At 47.1% G+C, this 19632-nt stretch overlaps 1 protein-coding gene across 1 annotated transcript in view; it reads right to left on the reverse strand.

The window, feature by feature from the left end:
- Nucleotides 1-19632, reverse strand: part of shank2b (SH3 and multiple ankyrin repeat domains 2b) — a 618688-nt gene that overhangs the window by 519627 nt on the left and 79429 nt on the right. Inside the window, exon 5 of the mRNA XM_034184578.1 lies at nt 223-374. Coding sequence (XP_034040469.1) covers nt 223-374 — 152 coding nt within the window. The remainder of the gene's footprint in view (nt 1-222; nt 375-19632) is intronic.

The following is a 19632-nucleotide window of genomic DNA, read 5'->3' on the forward strand; positions in this document are numbered from 1 at the left end:
ATGCAACAAAAAACACATTGTGAATCTCCAAGCATTTATTCAAATTCAGTCATTAATTAAAACTTTTATCAGTACCACATTATCAGACAAAACAGGAGCAAAAGTGTTGCAAAGGTCATGCACAAGCTTGTCTTAATTTGATGTGAATAATGTAGGAAGATGGGGGTGGAGTTTTAAAGATGGATATGGATTAACAAGCTCAAGCAGATGGTGTTACTTTACCGTGAGTGCAGCCTGATTCTTGGACCTTGCAGCTTTGTGGAGAGCAGTCATGCCGTCTTTGGCTCTGAAGTCCAGGTGAGCGCCTCCATTTTTCAGCACCTTGATTAGCTCCACTACATTGTCAAGGTGTGCTGCAAATGTCAACGGACTCTCTAAAAATCAAACACAAATCACCACATGTGAACATGATGTATCTGCAAAGTAACAACATATTAATGTACAGTGGTGAAAATAAGTATTTGAACACCCTGCGATTTTGCAAGTTCTCCCACTTAGAAATCATGGAGGGGTCTGAAATTTTCATCTTAGGTGCATGTCCACTGTGAGAAACATAATCTAAAAAAAAAACAAAACAAAAAAAAAAACCCAGAAATCACGATGTATGATATTTTTTTTAATAATTTATTTGTATGTTACTGCTGCAAATAAGTATTTGAACACCTGTGAAAATCAATGTTAATATTTGGTACAGTAGCCTTTGTTTGCAATTACAGAGGCTTCTTATGGAGCCCCTCCTTAGTTGCCCTGGCTGTGTGTTTGGGGACATTGTCATGCTGGAAGACCCAGCCATGACCCATTGTCAATGCTCTTACTGAGGGAAGGAGGTTGTTTGCCAAAATCTCACAATACATGACCCCATCCATCCTCCCTTCAATACGGTGCAGTCGTCCTGTCCCCTTTGCAGAAGAGCACCCCCAGAGTATGATGTTTCCACCCCCATGCTTCATGGTTGGGATGGTTTTCTTGGGGTTGTTCTCATCCTCCAAACATGGTAAGCAGAGTTGATTCCAAAAAGCTCCATTCTGGTCTCATCTGACCACATGACCTTCTCCCACGCCTCCTCTGGATCATCCAGATGGTCACTGGTGAACTTCAAAGGTGCCTGGACATGTGCTGGCTTGAGAAGGGGGACCTTGCTGCCCTCCCAGTCTTGTGCAGGTCTACAGTTTTGTCCCTGGTGTCCTTAGACAGCTCTTTGGGCAACCTACCTCACGGTATGTACATGTGCCATTAAAAATGTCAATCTTACTTTTGTGAAAATGACATTTATAATATTTATGTTATGGTTTGATACCTGAATAGTCAAAATGGAACCCCAAGGTGCAAGCATTTGGACACAGGAATACACCACAAAGCCAAGATATTTAATGTTCAAAATGATAAACTTTATTGTTTTTGTGCAAATATTTGCTCATTTTGAAATGGATGCCTGCAACACGTTTCAAAAAAACTGGGACAGTGGTATGTTTACCACTGTGTTATATCACCTTTCCTTCTAACAACACTCAATAAGCATTTGGGAACTGAGGACACTAATTGTTGAAGCTTTGTAGGTGGAATTCTTTCCAATTCTTGCTTGATGTATGACTTCAATTGTTCAGCTGTCTGGGGTCTCTGCTGTCGTCTTTTGCACTTCATAATGCGTAACAACACTCAATAAGCATTTGGGAACAGGATACTAAATGTGTGTTACGTGGGCCGCTGAAGAGGAGGTACTGCTGGCCCACCACCACCAGAGGGCGCCCTGCTTGGAGTGCGGGCTCCAAGCACGAGAGGGCGCCAGACCCAGAAGAAGTGACAGCTGTCACTCATCGCACCAGCTGTCACTCATCATCATCACCATAAAGGCCGGACTGCAACTCCACCTCCTCACCGAGAAATCGACTACCATTGAAAAAGTAATTTCTCTGCTGACAGACACTTTGTGTGTATAACCTGAACTTCTGTTGCAGCCGTTTTCCTGGAGTGTTTCCTTGTCTGAGGGATTGGCGTTTGGTGTGACAGCGACGGCTTCGCCTCACATCCCAACCCAGATAAGTGGTTAAACCAGGAGCTGTACGAGTGTGTGATTGGAGGTGGAGGTGCTCCCTCCTAACTGTGTATGGACTGTGGATTACTGAGTGTGCGGACTCACACTCATACATCTTATCTCTGCTTTCTGCCAGCAGTACCAGGGTCGACAGCCGAAGACAGAGGCCACCTGGGGACTCGGGACTTGGCGGCTCCGGTGTTCTTCAGACCGTTGGTGGTGGAAGCCGTGTGGGACGCGGCTTCTCTCTCGTCGGGGGTCTTCTATCTTCGAGCCTGCCCACACATCACCTGGTGTTTATTGACTGTGCAAATTTCTGTAAATTTAGTTGTGTATTATCACAACATTAAATTGTTACTTTTTGGCTTACTCATTGTCCGTTCATTTGCGCCCCCTGTTGTGGGTCCGTGCTACGACACCTTCCCAACAGGATTTCTCAGCCATCGTCATGGATTCCGAGGGGCGTCAACCCGAGCTTGAACGGCCAATGGAAGAGCCAGGAGCGCAGGAGTCAGCGGGAGGCGTGTTGAGTGAGCTGCAGCAGATCTTAACCGCCTTCACGGCTCGGTTAGATTTAGTGACCGAGCAGAATGTCCTCCTTAACCGGAGGGTGGAGGCTCTCACCGCCAGGGTGGAAGCGCGCGATCAGGGCGCTGCTGCAGCCACTCCTCTGGCTGGTCCTGGGCCTGTATCAGACCTTCCACTGGTCGTTCAACGACCCCCCCCCACCGTCCCCTGAAGCATACATAAGCCCTCCGGAACCGTACGGGGGCTGTGTTGAGACGTGCGCAGACTTCCTCATGCAGTGTTCGCTCGTCTTTTCACAGTGCCCTGTCATGTACGCGTCAGACGCCAGCCAGGTGGCTTATGTTATAAATCTGCTTCGAGGAGAGGCACGCACCTGGGCTACGGCGCTTTGGGAGCAGAATTCACGGCTCCTAACGTCTTATACTGGGTTTGTACGGGAGTTCAAACAAGTGTTTGACCATCCCAACAGAGGCGAGACCGCTTCGAACGTGCTGCTGTCTATGAGACAAGGGCGCCGTAGCGCAGCCAAGTATGCAGTCGACTTCCGCATCGCGGCAGCGAGGTCCGGCTGGAATAACGTTGTGCTCCGCGCCGCCTTCGTAAATGGACTGTCCCCGGTCCTGAAGGAGCACCTACTGGCTAAGGAGGAACCGCGGGATTTTGACGGGCTTGTCGATTTAGTTATATGCTTAGACAACCGTTTAAATGAGCATCGTCGGGAGCAGGCCGGGGGGCGTGACCGGGCACGAGCCGTCTCTCCCCCTTCCGGTTCCGAAAAGGTGACGTCGTCCCCACGCTTCACTGCCAGAGAGCTCCGTGTGGCTACAGCTCCCCCTGCTGAGGAGGCTATGGACACGAGCAGGGCCAAAGTGAAAACAAACATTAGACAAAGGAGGCTGGCCCACGGGGAGTGTTTTATCTGCGGCTCTTGTGAGCACCGGCAGAAGGACTGCCCCAAACAGTCAAACTACAACGCCCGTCCTTAGAAACTGGGCTAAGGGTGGGCCATAACACGCATGCGGGGAGACCCCGCAAATCTGCACGAATCCCAGTAACGATCCTTTGTGGGGATTTAAGCCTTCACGCCCCAGCACTGGTAGACACGGGGTCAGAAGGGAATCTGCTAGATAGCAGATGGGCAAAGGAAGTAGGGCTCCCCCTGGTGGCTCTGCCGGCACCATTGCAGGTGCGAGCACTAGATGGCACCCTGCTTCCATTAATCACACATCAGACACAACCAGTGACTTTGGTTGTGTCTGGGAATCACAGGGAGGAGATCGTGTTCCATGTAACACCATCTACCTCCCGAGTGATTTTGGGATTTCCATGGATGGTGAAGCACAATCCCCGGATAGATTGGCCGTCCGGGGTTGTGACGTAGTGGAGCGAAACCTGCCACCGGGAGTGTTTAGGATCCTCGGTTCCTCCCGGCACGACGGCTAATGAGGAGGTTAAAGTCCCCCCCAATCTATCGGCGGTGCCAAAGGAGTACCATGATCTTGCTGACGTTTTCAGCAAAGATCTGGCGCTCATTCTTCCCCCGCACCGACCGTACGATTGTGCCATCGATTTGGTCCCGGGCGCTGAGTACCCGTCCAGTAGGTTGTACAACCTCTCACGTCTGGAACGCGAATCAATGGAGACCTACATCCGGGACTCTTTAGCTGCCGGGCTGATCCGGAACTCCACCTCCCCGATGGGTGCTGGTTTCTTTTTTGTGGGTAAAAAGGACGGCGGACTCCGTCCATGCATTGATTACAGAGGGCTGAACGAGATCACGGTTCACAACCGATACCCGTTACCTCTGTTGGATTCAGTGTTCACGCCCCTGCATGGAGCCCAAATTTTCACGAAATTGGATCTTAGAAACGCGTACCACCTGGTTCGGATCCGGAAGGGAGACGAATGGAAGACAGCATTCAACACCCCGTTAGGTCACTTTGAGTACCTGGTCATGCCGTTCGGCCTCACTAATGCCCCCGCGACGTTCCAAGCTTTGGTAAATGAAATCTTGCGGGACTTCCTGCATCGGTTCGTCTTCATATATCTGGACGATATACTCATCTTTTCCCCGGACCCTGAGACCCATGTCCAGCATGTACGTCAGGTCCTACAGTGGTTGTTGGAGAACCGGCTGTTTGTGAAGGGCGAGAAGTGCGAGTTCCACCGCACTCCTTTGTCCTTCCTGGGGTTCATCATCTCCTCCAACTCCATCGCCCCTGATCCGGCCAAGGTTGCGGCGGTGAGAGATTGGCCCCAACCAACAAGCCGCAGGAAACTACAGCAGTTCCTCGGCTTTGCAAATTTCTACAGGAGGTTCATTAAAGGTTACAGTCAGGTAGTTAGCCCCCTGACTGCCCTGACCTCCACCAAGGTCCCCTTCGCCTGGTCGGATCGGTGCGAAGCCGCATTCCAGGAGTTGAAACGCCGGTTCTCGACTGCACCAGTTCTGGTGCAGCCTGATCCTGATCGCCAGTACATAGTGGAAGTGGACGCCTCTGACTCAGGGATAGGAGCCGTGCTGTCCCAGAGCGTGGAGGCTGATAAAGTTCTCCATCCTTGTGCCTTTTTTTCCCGCAGGTTGACCCCAGCTGAACGGAACTATGACTTCGGCAATCGGGAGCTCCTCGCGGTGAAGGAGGCTCTTGAAGAGTGGAGACACCTGCTGGAGGGGGCATCGTTGCCCTTCACGGTTTTCATGGACCATCGGAACCTGGAGTACATCCGGACCGCCAAGCGGCTGAACCCCAGGCAAGCCCGCTGGTCTCTGTTCTTCGGGCGCTTTGACTTCCAGATCACGTACCGCCCCGGGACCAAGAACCAAAAATCAGATGCATTGTCCCGGGTGCACGAAGAAGAAGCCAAAGCGGGGCTGTCGAACCCCACGGAGACATCATCCCCGAGTCCACTGTCGTGGCCACCCTCACCTGGGACGTGGAGAAGACCATCCGGGAGGCCCTGACAAGGAGCCCGGACCCGGGGACTGGCCCCAAGAACAGACTGTACGTCCCACCAGAGGCAAGAGCTGCCGTATTGGACTTCTGTCACGGGTCCAAGCTGTCCTGTCATCCCGAAGTGCGTAGGACCGTGGCAGTAGTCCAGCAGCGCTTCTGGTGGGCGTCCCTGGAAACCGACGTCCGGGACTACGTCCAGGCCTGTACCATCTGCGCCAGGGGCAAGGCAGACCATCGGAGGACTTCAGGACTCCTCCAACCCCTGCCGGTGCCTCATCACCCCTGGTCTCACATCGGCTTGGACTTCATCACGGGCCTCCCGCCGTCCCAGGGCAACACCGTAATTCTCACGATAGTGGACCGGTTCTCCAAGGCGGCCCACTTCGTGGCCCTCCCGAAGCTCCCGACGGCCCAGGAGACGGCAGACCTCCTGGTCCACCACGTCATGCGGCTGCATGGGATACCATCGGACATTGTTTCAGATCGTGGTCCCCAGTTCTCTTCGCAGGTGTGGAAGAGTTTCTGTAAGGAGCTGGGGGCCACCGTGAGTCTCTCGTCCGGGTACCACCCCCAGACAAACGGTCAGGCAGAGCGGGCCAACCAGGAGCTGGAGCAGATCCTTCGATGCGTCACCTCCGCGCACCCGGCGGCCTGGAGTCACCATCTGGCCTGGATCGAGTATGCCCATAACAGCCAAGTTTCGTCTGCTACCGGCCTCTCCCCTTTTGAGGCATGTTTGGGGTACCAGCCCCCATTGTTCTCGCTGGTGGAGGGAGAGGTTGGTGTGCCCTCGGTCCAGGCCCACCTCAGGAGGTGCCGCCGGGTGTGGCGGGCCGCCCGCTCTGCCCTGTTGAAGGGCAAGAGGTGTGGCTTTCAACAAAGGACATCCCTCTCTGTGTGGACTCCCCTAAGTTGAAAGACAGATACATTGGACCATTTACAATCTTCAAAATCATCAACCCGGCCGCAGTGAAGCTCCAACTCCCAGCTTCACTGCGGATCCACCCTGTATTACACGTGTCCCGTATCAATCCACACCACACCTTGCCCCTCTGTGCACCTGGACCTACGCCGCCTCCTGCCCGGCTCATCGACGGGGAGCCTGCTTGGACAGTCCGCAGGCTCCTGGACATCCGTTGTAAGGGCCGGGGGTTCCATTATCTGGTGGACTGGGAGGGGTATGGACCTGAAGAACGCTCCTGGGTGAAGAGGAGCTTCATCCTGGACCCGGCCCTCCTGGCCGATTTCTACAAAAGACACCCGGACAAGCCAGGTCGGGCGTCAGGAGGTGCCCGTTGAGGGGGGGGTCCTGTTATGTGGGCCGCTGAAGAGGAGGTACTGCTGGCCCACCACCACCAGGAGTGCGGGCTCCAAGCACGAGAGGGCGTCAGACCCAGAAGAAGTGACAGCTGTCACTCATCGCACCAGCTGTCACTCATCATCATCACCATAAAGGCCGGACTGCAACTCCACCTCCTCGCCGAGAAATCGACTACCATTGAAAAGGTAATTTCTCTGCTGACAGACACTTTGTGTGTATAACCTGAACTTCTGTTGCAGCTGTTTTCCTGGAGTGTTTCCTTGTCTGAGGGATTGGCGTTTGGTGTGACAGCGACGGCTTCGCCTCACATCCCAACCCAGATAAGTGGTTAAACCAGGAGCTGATTGGAGGTGGAGGTGCTCCCTCCTAACTGTGTATGGACTGTGGATTACTGAGTGTGCGGACTCACACTCATACATCTTATCTCTGCTTTCTGCCAGCAGTACCAGGGTCGACAGCCGAAGACAGAGGCCACCTGGGGACTCGGGACTTGGCGGCTCCGGTGTTCTTCAGACCGTTGGTGGTGGAAGCCGTGTGGGACGCGGCTTCTCTCTCGTCGGGGGTCTTCTATCTTCGAGCCTGCCCACACGTCACCTGGTGTTTATTGACTGTGCAAATTTCTGTAAATTTAGTTGTGTATTATCACATTAAATTGTTACTTTTTGGCTTACTCATTGTCCGTTCATTTGCGCCCCCTGTTGTGGGTCCGTGCTACGACACCTTCCCAACAATGTGAGTGTCATGATTGGGGTATAAAAGGAGCAACCCCAAAAGGCTCAATCGCTCACAAGAAAAGATGGGGTAAGGAACACCACTTTGTGAACAACTGCATGAAAAAATAGTCCAATGTTTCTCAACATTCACTTGCAAGGAATTTATGGATTCCATCATCTACAGTCCATAATATAATCAGAAGATTCAGAGAACCTGGAAAACTTTCTACATGTAAGTGGCAAGGCCAAAAACCAACATTGAATTACCATGACCTTCAATCCTTCAGGTGGCACTGCATTAAAAACTGACATCATTGTGTAAAGGATCTTCCCGCTTGGGCTCAGGAGCACTTTAGAAAACCACTGTCAGTTAACACAGTTCATCACTACATCTACAAGTGCAAGATAAAACTCTACCAAGCAAAGCGAAAGCCATACATCAACAACATCCAGAAATGCCGCCGCCTTCTCTGGGCCCAAACTCATTTGAAATGGACAGATGCCAAGTGGAAAAGTGTGCTGTGGTCTGATGAGACCACATTTCAAACTGTTTTTGGATGTTATGTCCTCCGGACAAAAGAGGAAAAAGACCATCCAGACTGTTACCAGTGCTAAGTTCAAAAGCCAGCATCTGTGATGGTATGGGGGTGTGTTAGTGCCCATGGCAAGGGCAACTTACACAACTGTGGTGGCACCACCAATGATGAAAGGTACATCCAGGTTTTGGAGCAACACATGTTGCCATCCAAGCAACGTCTTTTTCAGGGATGTCCCTGCTTATTTCAGCAAGACAATGCCAAGCCACTTTCTGCACATGTTACAACAGTGTGGCTTCGTAGTAAAAGAGTGTCTGTACTAGACTGGCATGCCTGCAGTCTAGACCTGTCACCCATTGAAAATGTGTGGCGCATTATGATGCGCAAAATACGACAACAGAGACCCCGGACTGTTGAACAATTGAAGTCGTACATCAAGCAAGAATGGGAAAGAATTCCACCTACAAAGCTTCAACAATTAGTGTCCTCAGTTCCTAAATGCTTATTGAGTGTTGTTAGAAGGAAAGGTGATGTAACACAGTGGTAAACATACCACTGTCCCAGCTTTCTTGAAATGTTTTGCAGGCATCCATTTCAAAATGAGCAAATATTTGCACAAAAACAATAAAGTTTATCAGTTTGAACATTAAATGTCTTGTCTTTGTGGTGTATTCAATTGAATATAGGTTGAAACGGATTTGTAAATCATTGTATTCTGTTTTTATTTACATTTTACACAACGTCCCAACTTCATTGGAATTGGGGTTGTACATGCTGATTTCCAAGATGACAAAAACACACTGTGAAAAAATACACAAAGTCCAAAAACAGAAAACCACTGATGGGAAAAACTAAGTAAACAGGAGACAGTCAATACTGAAATACTCATACAGTTACCCCACATCAGAGCTGCAAGGATCACAGAGAGTAGCGAGAATCAAATGTCAAACAAAAGTGAAAGCATTTAAATACAGAAGGAACTAATGAGTGACAGGTGCAAACACTAAGGAAACAGAGAAAGGACAATTGCAAGTGAAATCTAATTGAACGTAAGGTGACGGAAAACAAAACCTGAGCCCAAGAATAAATGGAAAACACAATAGAAGAAGCAACATAAAAAATAACATAAATCCAGGTACAAAACAACAGAACCAAATGTGGACTAATCCGTGTATAACCTGAACAAATACAAGAAAGAAAACTTTCAGAAAATAATACAACAGAAACACCACAATAACAGGAAGTAATACCAGAACACAAAGTTTCACAATTCTCTAATATGTGTTGCAACGAATGAATTAGAGCAGATAACTCCAGAGACCAACACTGAGGACACAATAACACAGATTGTTTCTTTGATAAAAGCACTTGGAATGTTCTTGTAACATTTTTAGATGGTTTATTTAATCCAAGCAGAGAACTCAGCCACATGGGAGTGCTGGTGCCATGCCTGGATAAATAAGAAGGGCAGAAGGAGGCAGAGCATTAACCGTAACGTTTGTTAACTCTCAGCCACATGGGGTGTGCAGCCAGCAAGGCTGGGTAGGATTACTTTGAAATGTAATCCAAAAGTAATCAGATTACAAGTAATCCAAATGTATGTACATACATACATGTAATCCACATGTATTATTTCAAAGTAATCCTACCCAACCTTGGCAGCCAGTACATTTGGAGTTCCGGTCCCAAGCCTGGATAAAAGAGTAGGTGTGTCAGGAAGGGCATCTGGTGTAAAACAAGCCAACACAACCAAGCAGAGTACAAACCAAATTTCAATACCAGATCGGGTGAGGCACAGGTTAACGATTCTTGCCAGGGCCGTTGCTCAACAGGGCGCCAGTGAAAATTGGGCTACTGCTGGGCGTAGAAGAAGAAGAGGAGGAAAATGTGTCCATAAACAGTGGGTGAAGTGAAAAACTAAAAGGGTGAAAGTGAGAGTCGGGACTGTTTGAAATCCTTATAACTGGTAAAGGGGAGAGCTGGCTGATATGATGGAGAGAAGCAGACATATTGTGTGTGCAAGAGACCAAGGGGAAGGGAAGTAAGGCCGAGCATGGCTTCAAGTTGTTGTCTCATGGTGTGGATCAGAAGAGGCATGGTGTTTGGGTCATTTTACAGCAGTCATGTCCAAAGACATTCCAGAAAGGGCCAAGAGGATGCAGGTTTTCTTTGCAACTACTGACTCCAGTAGGCGATTTCACTGATGAACTCATCTCATCTGCTCACAGTGATGTTAATCAGTGAAATCACCTGCTGGAGTCTGTGGCTGCAAAGAAAACCTGCATCCTCTCGGCCCTTTCTGGAATGTCTTTGTACACCACTGTTCTACAAGAAGAGTATGTGTAGAGTGTGTTGGAGGTTAAGTGAGTGCCTGGCAGAGTAATGAGTGTGAAGTTAGAAATTGAAGGGGTGATGATGAATGCCATCAGTACATATGCCCGACAGGTAGGTTATGAAATGAAGGAAAAATAAGATTTCTGGAGTGTTGGATGAGGTGGTGGAGAATGTACAAGGGTGGTGATTGGAGCAGACTTCAATGGGCATGTTGCAACAGGAACAGAGGTGATAAGGAAGTAATGGGTAGATATGGTATCGAGGACAGGAGCATGGAAGGGCAGATGGCAGTTGATTTTAAGAAAAGGAAAGAGCATAGGGTGACATATAAGATAGGAGATGCACATATGTGGGCGACATTCTTTGTAGGAGATGCAAGCCAAAAGAAATTGGAGACTGTAAGGTGGTGACAGGGTAAAGGAGGAAAACTGTTGTGTGAAATTCAGTGACCAGGTGAGACAGGTAAGATGGAGACAGGTGAGATGGAGGTGAAGAAATTTTGGACAACTGGAAAAGTACTCCAGATGTGGTGAGGGAGACAGCGAGGAAGGTACTGGGTGTGACAGCTGAACAGAGGAAGGAAGATAAGGAGACTTGGTAGTGGAACAAAGATGTTCAGGAAAGCACAACACTCTAAAACATTGCAGTCTTGTTTAGTTATGTCCACTTACTACCTCTCTTTAACACAAAGAGCTCTTACAAGTTTTGGATGTTGAACTCAACTTTACAAGTTGAATTGAGTTGTAAAGTGGACAAGTGGACATAACTAAACGAAGCTGCAATGTTTGAGAGTAAAGGAGAAAGAAGTTGATAAAAAAGAATCGGGATAGTTTGAGACATGAAGGAAGCAGGCAGGAGTCAAGGAGATGCAGAGTAAGGTGAAGAGAGAAGTGCTAAAGCTAAGGAAAAGGCATATAGTGAGCTGTACATAATGTTGAACAGAAAGGAAGGAGAAAAGGTCTTGTACCAATTGGCTAGGCAATGGGCCGAGCTGAAAAGGATGTGCAGCAGGTTAGGTTTGTAAAGGATCCAGATGGCAATGTGCTGACAAGCGAGGAGAGTGTGTTGAGAAGGTGGAGGGAATATTTTGAAGAGCTGATGAATGAAGAAAATTGGAGAGACAAAAGGCTGGATGATGTGTAGAGAGTAAATCAGGAAGTGCAAGAGATTAGTCTTCTTCTTCTTTGTCTCTCGGCTGTTCCTGTTAGGGGTCACCACAGCAGATCAATTGTTTCCATCTCACCCTGTCCTCTGTATCTTCCTCTGTCACACCAACCACCTGCATGTCCTCACTCAGCACATCCATAAACCTCCTCTTTGGCCTCCCTCTTCTCCTCCTGCCTGGTGGCTAGATCCTCAGCATCCTTTTCCCTATATACCCTGGGTCCCTCCTCTGCACACGTCCAAACCATCTCAATCTCGCCTCTCTGACTTTGTCTCCTAACCATCCCACCTGAGCTGTCCCTCTGAGATGTTCATTCCTAATCTTATCCATTGTCATCACTCCCAAAGAGAATCTCAACATCTTCAGCTATTGCCACCTCCAGCTCTGCCTCCTGCCTTTTTGTTAGTGCCACCGTCTCGAAGCCATACAACATAGCTGGTCTCACTACTGTCTTGTAAACGTTCCCCTTCACTCTTGCTGATATTCTTCCATCAGAAATCACTCCTGCCACCTTTCTCCATCCACTCCACCCTACCTGCACTCTCTTGTTCACCTCTCTACCACACTCTCCCTTACTTTGAACAGTTGACCCCAAATATTTAAACTCATCTACTTAAAAAAAAAAAAAGATAGCTAACTTTAGAAACCACTTAACATTTAACCTGAGATCATCATCATCATCAATTTTATTTATATAGCGCCAAATCACAACAAACAGTTGCCCCAAGGCGCTTGCAGGAGATGCAAACAAAACAATGTTATTCCCAAATGCATGAAGCAAAAGGCATTAGAAGCAGGTCACACAGCAGAAAAGATCCAGCACAGTTACCTTAGGAGGATTTTGGGTCTTAGAATTAGAAGACTTCATTTTAAAATATTAGACCTCCAAAATAATCTGGATAGTCTGCACAAAACTTTAGTGGGGGAAGAGGCCCATAATAAGATCACAAAGTTCATAGTTAAAATTCAAATGGCTGAGCATTTAAAAAGTAAAACGCGGCAAATCAGGAAGTTTCACAACCTTTTAATGCAGAAAAGGCGTAATTTCAGTGGGAGTATTTTTAAAGATACACCCAGACAAATTAGTGACAACAGGGAAAATTGGGTAAAGAATCTCTCCAACAGGGTTCTTACACAGACAGAAAAGGATGTGCTCGCTAAAGGACTAAATTTCTCAGTGACCCCTAAACATATACTGACAGTAGATTACATTACTGCAGTAGAGTCAGCCATTAAACATAACAGTTTGTCAGAGTCAGAAGCTGGGGACCTCCGACTAAGAGTCACAGCACTGCTGAACAGTGCTAAGCCTCCTCCGTCCAACATCACAGGAGAAGAACGGAAAGCTTTGTCAGCACTGCAAAAGGATCAAAGCATCCTTATCCTGCCAGCGGATAAAGGCAGATGCACGGTGGTCCTGAACACATCGGACTACGAGGCCAAGATCAACAACTTGCTCAGTGACTCCAATACATACGAACGTCTGAAGAGAGACCCCACGAGCGGCTATAAGAAGAAAATCATTAGCTACCTCCAAAACCTGGAGAAAGAGGGACTCATCGACAGGCAGACATACTACAGACTGTACCCTGGGGATGCCACTCCGTGCATCTATGGACTGCCCAAAGTCCACAAACAGGACGTGCCACTCAGGCCTATTGTATGTAGCACAGATTCCATCACGTACAATTTGGCCAAGCACCTCAAGTGGATTTTGGCTTCTCTAGTGGGTAACTCAGACCACCATGTGGAGAACACACAAGATTTTGTGAACAAGATCAAGGACCTACAGCTGGAGGCAGATGAAACTATGGTGTCATTTGATGTGACATCATTGTTTACCTGCATCCCCACCGTTGAGGCCGTCTCAGCTGTGAGGCAGAGACTGCTGGAGGATGTGTCTCTACTTGAAAGGACCAAACTCACACCAGACCACATCTGCCAACTCTTGGAGATCTGTCTCAACACCACGTATTTCCTGTTTAGGGGGAATTACTACAGGCAGATTCATGGTTGTGCGATGGGGTCTCCGGTAACCCCCATTGTGGCCAATCTGTACATGGAGCGAGTGGAGAAGACAGCCTTGACATCTTTCACGGGCATCTCTCCCAGTCACTGGTTCAGATATGTTGATTACACATGGGTTAAAATCAAGCAACAGGAAGTTGAAGACTTTACAGAACACATCAACTCGGTGGACGCCAACATCAAGTTCACACGTGAGGATGCCAGAAACAACCATTTAGCCTTCTTGGACTGTGATGTTATGATTGGAGAGAACAGGCAGCTCCAGACAGGGTTTTACAGAAAACCAAGTCACACTGACCAATATCTGCTCTTTGGCTCAAACCACCCCCTTGAACACAAGCTCGGGGTGATCAGGATGCTTCAACACAGAGCCCTACAGGTGCCCACAACTGCAGAGGGAAGGGCTAAAGAACAACAACGTGTCCGGAAAGCCCTCACAGTATGTGGGTACCCACGATGGTCCCTGGACAAAGTGCAGAAGTCCCAGAGAATAAAGAGACCAGATAGACAGGAGACAAGAAGAAGAGGAGTGTTTCTCCCTTATTTAGCAGGAGTAGGGGAAAAACTACAGAGGATCTTCAGACAGCACAAAATTCCAGTTTACTTTAAACCGATTAACACCTTGAGACAGAAATTAGTTCACCCTAAGGACATGATCCCTAGTTACAAACAGAGCGATGTAGTGTATTCTATCAGATGTCAGGAAAACTGTAACGAACACTACATGGGTGAGACTAAGCAACCTTTACACAAAAGACTATACCAGCACCGCAGAGAGGGCGCCAGTGGACCTCAGTCTGCAGTTCATCTCCACCTTAAAGACACTAACCACACGTTTGAGGACAAGGAAGTTAAAATGTTAGCCAGAGAGAAGAAATGGTTTGAGAGATGGGTCAAGGAGGCATTCTTTGTGAAACGTTTGAAACCCAGCCTTAACCGGGGAGGGGGTCTGAGACACGCTTTATCCCCTGTTTACAATGGGGTACTCAGGTCAAAGGAGTTTCAGTCTTTTGTTCATGGTAATGAGTCATTCACGTCATCAGGAGAGTCATGAAGGGAGCAATCAAGAAAGGCATCCATCCCATCATTAGGAGGGACAGCTGCCCTGTCATTAGGAGAGTGCTAACTAGAGCACAATAGTTGCTAATTAGAGCTATTGTTTAGTCACTAGCCTATAGCAGTCTGCCTCTCAGTAGGAGGGGTCTGGTTAGGTTTAAAACTCCAGCTTTTATTGGCTTCTGTTCATTCGTCTCTACAAGAGGCAGACAGAAGTCAGACTTCCAGAGCAAGAATTTTAGCTGAGGAAGCTTCTGCGATTTGAAGCGAAACGTCCTCGCGTCAAGCAACCCAGTCCAGTCGAAGATTCAAGCTTCTCTATTCATCTACTTTCACCACTTCTACTCCTTGTAACTGCACTATTCTACTGTCTCCCTCCCATTCACACACATGTACTCAGTCTTGCTTCTACTGACTTTCAGTCCCCTTCTTTCCAAAGCATATCTCCACCTCTCCAGATTAGACTCAACTTGCGCTCTACTCTCACTACAGATCACAATGTCATCTGCAAACATCATAGTAAATGGAGACTCCTGTCTGATCTCATCCGTCAAGCTGTCCATCACCACTGCAAACAAGAAAGGACTTGTAATCCCACCTCCACCTTGAATGAGTTTCTCATTCCGACTGCGCATCTCACAGCTGTCACACTATTCTTATACATGTCCTGCACTACCCTAACATACTTCTCTGCTACTCCAGACTTCCTCATACAATACCACAGCTCTTCTCTTGGCACCCTATCATAAGCTTTTTCTAAGTCCAAAAACACACAATGTAACTCTTTCTGGCCTTCTCTGTACTTCTCCAACAGTATTCTCAGAGCAAACATTGCATCTGTAGTGCTCTTTCTCTGCATGAACCATATTGCTGCTCACAGATCTTTCCCTGTTTTCTAAGCCTAGCTTCTACTACTCTTTCCCATAACTTCATGCTGTGGCTGATCAACTTTATGCCTCTGTAGTTACTGCAGCTCTACACATCACCCTTGTTCTTGAAAATAGGAACCAGTACACTTCGTCTCCACTCCTCAGGCATCCTCTCACTTTCCAAGATTTTATTAAACAATCTGGTTAGAAACTTCACTGCCATCTCTCCTAGACATTTCCATGCCTCCACTGGAATGTCACCTGGACCAACTGCCTTTCCACTCTTCATCCTCTTCATAGCAGCCCTCACTTCTTCCTTACTAATCTCTTGTACTTTCTGATTTACTCTCATCACATCATCCAGCCTTTTGTCTCGCTCATTTTCTTCATTCATAAGCTCTTCAAAATATTCGCTCCACCTTCTCAGCACACAGTCCTCACTTGTCAGCACATTACAATGTGCATCTTTTACCATCCTAACCTGCTGCGCATCATTTCCAGCTCTGTCCCTTTGTCTGGCCAATCGGTACAAGCCCTTTTCTCCTTCCTTACTATTTAACTTCTTGTACAGCTCGCAATATGCCTTTTCCTTTGCTTTTGCCTCTTCTCTTTTCACATTGCACCGCATCTCCTTGTACTCCTGTCTACTTTCTTCATCTCTCCGACTATCCTAAAACTTTTTCACCAACCTCTTTCTCCTTACGCTTTCCTGAACCTCTTCATTCCACCACCAAGTCTCCTTGTCTTCCTTCCACTGTCCAGATGTCATACCCAGTACTGTCCTAGCTGTCTCCCTCACCACATCTGCAGTACTTTTCCAGTTGTCCAAAATTGCTTCCCCTCCAACCAGTGCTTCTCTCACCTGCTTGCTAAATTTCACACAACAGTCTTCCTCCTTCAGCTTCCACCATCTGATCCTTTGTTGAGCTCTCACTCTCTTCTTGTTCTTTACCTCTAAAGTCATCCTACAAACAACCATCCTTTGCTGTCTAACGACACTCTCTCCTGCCACCACCTTACAGTCTCTGATTTCTTTTAGCTTGCATCTCCTATGAAGAATGTAGTCAACTTGTGTGCACCTTCCTCCACTCTTATATGTTACCCTGTGCCCCTCCCTTTTCTTAAAGTAGGTATTCACCACAGCCATTTCCATCCTTTTTGCAAAATCAACTACCATCTGTCCTTTCACATTCCTATCCTTGATACCATATCTACCCATTACTTCCTCATCACCTCTGTTCCCTTCACCAACATGCCCATTGAAGTCTGCTCCTATTACCACTCTTTCATGCTTGGGCACACTCTCCACCACCTCATCTGACACACTCAAGAAATCTTCTTTCTCCTTCATCTCACATCCTACCTTTGGGGCATATGCACTGATAATATTCATCATCACCCCTTCAATTTCCAACTTCACACTCATCAACCTGTCAAACACTCGCTTAACCTCCAACACACTTTTAACATACTCTTCTTTTATAAAGATTAAAGAAAATACACCGCACTCACAGTCATAAGGTGCCAGAGGGATTCATAAATCAATAAAAAAAAGGCTCTACACACTTATCTCCATGCAAAAATGTTTGTATTTACCCAAGCTTTCAGTCACACAACCTTCATCAGGGCATTCATTTGTTCATCTGCATGCCCGCACAGCCCCATTCCACCATTACGCTATATCTATTTGACAGTACACTTAGTTTTGCCCATTTGTCTATTTGACTCCTTTAGATGTAGATAGCTTTTATTGTCATTGTCATAACAACAACGAAATTTCCGCACTCACATTCCACATACAAACAGCAATTGATCTACAATTATTACTTGTTTACCGTAATAATGGCACACATCAGAATTAGGACAACACATATACATTTGACATTGTTTATGTGCACTAAACTTGAAACAGTCCGTTTTCCAATTGAGGCGATGTGAGTGTGTTGGTAGCCACTGCAACTGTCAAGTCGAGCCGCCTGCCAGCTTGGGAAAGACCGGAGGCCTGCCGCAGAGAGGGAGGGGCAGGAAGAGAGGTGAGAGGGGAAAACTGGAGCATGCTTCAGTCCATGTGTAAGTCTGTCAGTTTATTGTCCTTGTGGGTTGAGATAAGAATGGAGCCGAATAATCTCACCAGAGCCTGGATAAATTCCTCTGGAGGTAAACAGTGGGCAATTGACCTTGATGCTAGATAGCCTGTAGTGTTGCAGCTGAGCAGTGAAAAACACTTTTAACAGTTTCCACTCGCACAGCCAAATCCCAATTATGAATTAAGAATATTCCCAATTATGAATTAAGAATATTCACCGGCCTCCGAAACCTTCAGTTTCAACTGCAAGACATGCATCAGCTCCAAGGTGTCATCCAATTTGCGTCTGAGTTCAAGAGTCAACGCAGTCTGAGAATGCACTGCCTTGCCAACCTCGTTAATCATCACAGACAAGCGAGGGCCCGTGGTTCTTGATGCCGCCGTCTTGCCAATTTTCCGGTAGATCAAGGCAGCACATAAGCCAAAAAAGTACCAGCCCTGCTACCATGAGACCAAAAATGAATAAATCCTCGACATCCTCAACGGAGAAAGGCGCCAAGCATGCCACACGCCAGGACCTCCAGGAGTCGAGGACAGAGACTGCAGGATACGTTCCATCTGGGCAGGCAGGAACCCCCGGTCCTGACCTTCTTGTAGAAAAAATGGTGTCAATAGCATTCAGAGACCAGCTGATCAATTCCATGGTTAATCCAATAGTAGTCCAATAGATCCAGAATCCAATATAGTTTTGAGGAATTCACAGTCTGGTGAAGTAGGGACTTGAAGGTTAAAAGCAGAGAGATGAGGGAGAGTGGAGGAGATGCGACCGTCCTCGTCGGTGTCCCAAGCTGTTTTTACAGAAGTATAATTTCCTTTTCTTTTTATTGTTGTTTATGCACCTATTACTTCATACATAAGCATTTTCTTTTGTTGTTGTTTATGCACGAATGACACAAGATCAAATTCCTTGTATGTGAGAACTTACTTGGCAATAAATTCGATTCTGATTCTGATTCTGAAGACGGACTCATACTGGTTTTGCAGAATAAATCAAATAAAAAGACACACACCCATGAAGTGCTACCGGACATCGCTGCATCACAGAGCTGAAGCTGTTACAACACGTGAATGATGCCTGTGTGTGATCTCAAAGTCGAGGACAAAAGAATCATATAGACTGTGGACTATATACTGGGAATAGAAGATAGCACAACAGATCCTGCAGGGACACCATTCTGCATTTTGGTTGAGTCTGCGGTAGGTTTCATTATTATTTTATAAATTTTTTTTTCTTCGCTTTACTGAGTTAAGTTTGAAGAATTTCCAGTCTATTCACATGGATAATAGCAGGATAATAAGAGCTGAACACTTTGTGCACAAAAGTGTCATTCGTGTTCATCTGCGAGTTGCCACTTCAGTGAGATACCAACTCCTGTGGGACATTGCATTATCACTTGTTCACGCATTTGATCACTTAGTTGTATCTCCAACTGCTCTCCAACAGTTGCACCCAATGAAATAGGACCCTAAGGATGAAGTGAGAGCAGCTATGAAGATGATGAAGAGTGGAAAGTCAGTCGAATGAGATGACATGAAGACATGTGGAGACATGGAAATATTTTCAGAGAGATGACAGTGGAGTTTGTAACTAGATTGTTTATTAAAATCCTAGAAAGTGAGAGGCTGCACGAGGTTCCTATTTTTAAGAACAAGGGTGATATTCAGAGCTGCAGTAACTACAGAGACATTAAGCCAAAGACATTCCAGAATTCCAGAAAGGGCCAAGAGGGTGCAGGCTTTCTTTGCAGCCACTGACTCCAGCAGATGATTTCACTGATGAACTCATACCATCTGCTCAAAGTGATGTTAATCAGTCATATCACCTGCTGGAATCAGTGGCTGCGAAGAAAACTGCATCCTCTTGGTCCTTTCTGGAATGTCTTTGAACACCATTGCATTTAGATGATCAGCCACAGCTTGAAATTATAGGAAAGAGTAGTAGAAGCGAGGCTTAGGAAACAGGTGAAAATCTATGAGCAGCTACATGGTTTCATGCCAAGAAAGAGCACT

The sequence above is a fragment of the Thalassophryne amazonica genome, chromosome 2 (genome assembly GCF_902500255.1).
Source record: "Thalassophryne amazonica chromosome 2, fThaAma1.1, whole genome shotgun sequence".
Lineage (NCBI taxonomy): Eukaryota > Metazoa > Chordata > Actinopteri > Batrachoidiformes > Batrachoididae > Thalassophryne > Thalassophryne amazonica.